Source organism: Mangifera indica, chromosome 1, assembly GCF_011075055.1.
Source record: "Mangifera indica cultivar Alphonso chromosome 1, CATAS_Mindica_2.1, whole genome shotgun sequence".
Taxonomy (NCBI): Eukaryota; Viridiplantae; Streptophyta; class Magnoliopsida; order Sapindales; family Anacardiaceae; genus Mangifera; species Mangifera indica.
In genome coordinates this window covers 19,551,264-19,556,153 of record NC_058137.1, presented here as the reverse complement: position 1 = coordinate 19,556,153, position 4,890 = coordinate 19,551,264, and the positions used below count along the sequence as shown (strand labels likewise).

Sequence of the window (4,890 nt, the reverse complement as noted above, 5' to 3'; positions counted from 1 at the left end):
CGTAAACATTCATTAATTAGGAGGCCGAAGCCCTTACCTACACCTCACCGACTTGCTGTTTCCACTCAATGACAGAAATAGCTTTACACTCGTATTCATTGTAGTTGACATGTCCACATCTGTCTATTTCAAAAGAAAGATTGTGTTTATGGTCACCCAATTACCCAAATGTTCATTATTAATTAAAGTAGACTTTAATCAAATGTTGGAATCATGAATAATATAAATTTCAAAAGATACATGGAGAAGAGAGGAAAAAATAAAAAAAGCTAGGGCCTGCTGCTTTTTATCTGATTTTATTGAGATGCTGTTAAAAGATTGCTTACTTGCTTAGTGTATCAAAAATCTATTAATGAGGATGAATTCAACAAAATATGTCAAAGAAATTAGGTAAGTATATATATCTTAGTTTGTTTGGGAATAATAAAAGAAAACTAATTAAATAGTAAGTAAACTATCAATAGGTGTTTTGAATTGTAAAGTATAAAAGTGAAATCTTGATAAAAAGTGTTTAAAATAGATAATATCTTAATAGTATCTAAATTATCTGACTAAAGTATTACAAATTATACTTATCTTCTTGAATATCTCTTTCATGTTTTACTAATGTAATATTCATGAGTAAATCCTATATATTTACACCAAGATGTTATAAATTATATTAAACTTATTTTATGTATCCTCTTGAATGTTGGTGCCTTGGTGAATGCAACACTCTTAACAAATTTTTACATTAGCAAAACTTGGGAAAAAGTGAATGAAACACTTTTAGATAAATTTTACAAAGCAAGAGAGAAATGATAGTTATGTATAGATATCTTTCATCACTTAGAAATAATATAAAAAAGTTGACCGAATGATCTATAAATGCTTAAATAGTCTAAACATATTTTAGATTGTATAACTGAAAAATAATATCTCAAATTATGTATTAAAATAGAAAATATATTGATGAGTTTGAATTATTCGAAGATGATTTTACACAATTCTAATGAACGGTACCAACACAATTCTAAAAATTATTATTTTTTAAAGGAACTTGCCATAAGGTTTGAAGCTATCAATACATTCTTTTTTCGGAAAAATATATAGAACCCATTAATGATTTTATAATTTTAACACTTTAAAACTGCAAACTTATTTAATGGTTCGTTTTAAGCATATAAACAAACTAAAAATTTTACTGATATAATTAAGGGATTTTAACTTTATTTTTTGGAATATGGTAACCGTGTCATTTGCAGACCACTCCAACTTTATAGAATAATTTACTGGCAAATAATATAAATGTGTAAGAAGTTAGCTGGCGGCAAAAGAAGAAATAAATAATGTAGAAACATTTATTCATATATATCCCGTAGCCATCGGATGATGCACCGACCAATTTTCGCATCATATTGGTCGAAAGTCAATTAGGTTCAAAAAATCCGAGTGAAGCTACCATCATCACAAATTAGCCCTTCAAACTATAAACACGTGTTGGCCTGATTTTGAACTTATCCATCATGGATAGCCTGTTGGAAGGATTAGACTCTGAACTGTTCTTGTTCTCGTATGAAACTGCGAATTGCCCTTCGTATTTGGTCGGTGTATATACAACCGTCATCTACCTGCTCCATGGACCATTAATAAAGAATGTATAGTTGCAATAATTTGCCAAAACGTAAGGGTGGCACTATTATATCTTAGAAACCTCTTTGAATTTTTTTTTTATATATTCGTGTCTGTTTTGGAATTTTGACCATTCTGCATTGAAAAGTGACCCAATAATTGTGGGAAGGCAAGAAGATTTGTATGCATTCCAGCCAAACGTATCCTTCCATTACTAAATCTTATGTCTTACCTAACAACAATTTTACAGACTTCATTAAGTTTTTGGGAAGCCGAGAATAATAAGAACCCCTATACACAACCGAAGCCATTACACCAAAGTTTTTTCTTTCTGCATGGCTAGTTTAATTTCATAAACAATATTTGTGGTATAATATTTTTTTCATTGTTTTCCTTTTCTTCTTAAGCTTAATGGATACAATGCATTAACTATTCATACAATATGTGATTAAATGATGCCTCTCAGGTCAAGAATGGATGTAAGTATTATATAATCTAAGTGCCCTTGCCAAATCTTATATGGATTAAATATTATCCCATGAAAAGTGAACAGGTTGATACAAATGAGCAAATGAACCCACAAATTAAGAACGAATATCCAAAACCAAACATAATTATCAATTCACGCCCGGCCTGAGAGAGATTTTCCTGCATTACCATTTACATCGATAAAAGAAGAGAAAGAGGCCACAATAGAAAGTTCGAAGCCTCTCAAAAACAGAGAATTAAAAGCTGCCGGTATCTAAATGCAGCAAGTGGGTGATTGAACGTGATCAACAGGTCAACCACGATAAAAAATAACACAGTAAAAACCCTCCTGCAAAATTTAACCTAGCAGCAAAACAAAGAAGACGTTGCAGGCCTTTGTTCTTTCCCAAGGTTGGGGAAAAACAAACAGTAATTACAGGTAAAAAATAAACCTAGATTTTATTCTAAACAAACTTCGCGCAGCATAAAATGGGACTGATTTTTGCGTCACATCATGATTTGCAGAAGAGCCAGTCGTAGGTTTTTCACAAGATCCCGAACCGTCAAGTCGAATTCAGCGTCCATCTGCAGAAAAAATAACATGCCCACTTTAATATAATGGAGAACTATAATTTTGTTTTCAACATGTTTTATTTTTTTGATATGTACTGAAAAATTCTGGACGTATAGGAATTACCTGTGCGACGATTGTTATATCAAGAGTGGAGTTTCCAAATGAAAACACATTACTATTGAGAACCATTAGATGGAGTTTTTCTACTTCGCCAATTATTTTTACTAAGCATCCCTTATTTTGCTCGCAGTGGATTCGAATAAGTACATCCCTATTGGAAACTCTAGCTTCGATTTCGGGAAGGTACTGGTTGGATTGAGTATCGAAATTCTCATCGGATGAAGACGTTTCATCATCAGAAGAGATTTGAGATTTCTTCACAATAATCGTTGATTCCATTGTTTTCTGTGCTGCTTGTTCTTCAAGAGTCTTAACACGTTCTTGAAGTTGTTTCATGTACTTGATAGCGTCTGCAAGCACGGTAGCTTTGTCCGTCTGCCAACGAAAAATAAGTTTATCAGACAAAGATTATATGAAATGAAAATATAAAAATTAAGTAATACGGGGATATTAAGTTTAATTTGAAGAAGTTGAATTACTCGAGCAGAATTTTTAACCGTTACCTTCTTAAGGCCAGGAACAAGAGCGGAGAGCTCTATGAACCGCTGGTTGAGTTTCTCTCGACGCTTTCTTTCTGCAATTACATGCTCTTGAGCGAGTAAAGGAGCCCTTGTCACTGAACAAGCCTTCTTGGTCTCTTGCACATAGTTTGGTGAGCAAAACTGAGTCTCATGGGAGCTGTGTGAAATCATAGATGACAAATTGATGTTTCCACGAGACTCAGTTGCCCCGCTCTTAGGATTCATGGGATATTTTATACCATAGGCTTGCTGATTAATGGCTGGAGACGATGAGACTGAGTTGTCAAATGAAATAATTTGTGAGGAGGAAGAAGGAGAACGCTTAGGAGCTGTAAGTTCAGTGGTGAAATAGTTCCAGCTGTCGGTCTTTAACTGTTTTGCCGGCCTCTCAACACCAGTGTGAGAGGGTTCAATGTAAGAACAGCTACTTTTTTGAGTGCTTTCTGGGTAATAGCTGCCGGAGCAAAGGGATTGAAAATAAAACCCGTCTAGTGGGTAATCAAGAGGGCTTATTTGGTATTGATTGAAGAAGGCGGAATCATCCATTTCCTACAAATCAAAGCAACCATTATAAGTCTAATTACTTAACAAGAACTAAATTTTTCACTAGTTTTTTAATTATTAAGAAAAGAAGGTGGAGAACTTTTTGAGAGAGACAAACCCACTAGTCTTACCAGCTCAGACATCCATTTAGCCGATGAGATTTCCATAAAGAGCTTCTGTTTGTGTATGAAGAAGACGATGTGGATTTCTAGAAAACTGAAAGATTAGACAAAGGCACCAAAATTTTAGATATGAGGCATCAAGAAGATCAAAAGATACTGTTAATACAAAAAGAAACTGAAAAATTCTGGAGAAGTGAAGAGCCAAAAGGGGACCATCAATTCAACTGCACTATCAAAGTTCTTACCAACAGAAAGTATAAGGAAAAAAAATCAAAAAAGAAAGAAAGAAAGCTCCATAGATCTGAACAGACATGAGAAAATCAAAAGAGAAAGATCAATGAATATATCCAAATTTTCAAAAGAGTAGATCAAAAGAAGAACATGAAGGTCCTAGAAATCTAAGGAACTTCAAATTCTGCTTATTTGGAAGAAAAAACTAGAAATTAGTGAAAATATACTAATCGTCTAAAGGGTTGAATGGTTTAAGATATCTAACCTTCTATGAAGACCTGAAGAAACTTTCTGTTCCTGATCAACTGGCAGAAGAGTTTCTTACTTTTATATGAGCACAGTCCGCGTATAATACTAGAATAATTAATATTGTGTTCACACGTGCTAAAATGTTTTTCTACTTTTCTTTAATTTTGATTTGAATGCCCTTTTTCCTGCTGAAGAAAGGCGCCTCTGTGTCATTTAGTCATCACCTTACTACTCTTATTTTCCATAAAAGAGTATGAATGGTTGTCGCCTTAATACATCATCGATCTTTAGTTAATTTTTTTAATTATGTACTTTATATAAATGGACATGCTAAAATCCAACTCATAAGAAATCTATCTATTCATTTCGATAATGAATATTTTGGATTAGACATCTTGACAATATTAGCACCAGATTCATCCTTGACATATACAAAATAACTAAGGCATGA

At 33.2% G+C, this 4,890-nt stretch overlaps 1 protein-coding gene across 1 annotated transcript; it reads right to left on the bottom strand.

Moving 5' to 3' along the window:
• Positions 1 to 2,245: 2,245 nt before the first annotated feature.
• Positions 2,246 to 4,485, bottom strand: LOC123216793 (transcription factor bHLH19-like). Its single transcript, XM_044637366.1, has 5 exons — positions 4,456 to 4,485; positions 3,969 to 4,053; positions 3,277 to 3,843; positions 2,777 to 3,148; positions 2,246 to 2,664 (listed from the first exon to the last, which is right to left on the bottom strand). Exons 2-5 carry the CDS (start codon positions 4,002 to 4,004, stop codon positions 2,587 to 2,589), a joined length of 1,053 nt encoding a protein of 350 aa, XP_044493301.1. The 5' UTR covers positions 4,005 to 4,053; positions 4,456 to 4,485; the 3' UTR covers positions 2,246 to 2,586.
• Positions 4,486 to 4,890: the final 405 nt, after the last annotated feature.

Coding starts and splice junctions, on each gene's coding strand:
- LOC123216793 (XM_044637366.1), bottom strand. CDS start 4,004: ATGGAAATCTCATCGGCTAAATGGATGTCTGAGCTG. Junction 3,844..3,968: donor CTAAATGGATGTCTGAGCTG/GTAAGACTAGTG, acceptor TTTGATTTGTAG/GAAATGGATGATTCCGCCTT. Junction 3,149..3,276: donor TTGTTCCTGGCCTTAAGAAG/GTAACGGTTAAA, acceptor TTTCGTTGGCAG/ACGGACAAAGCTACCGTGCT.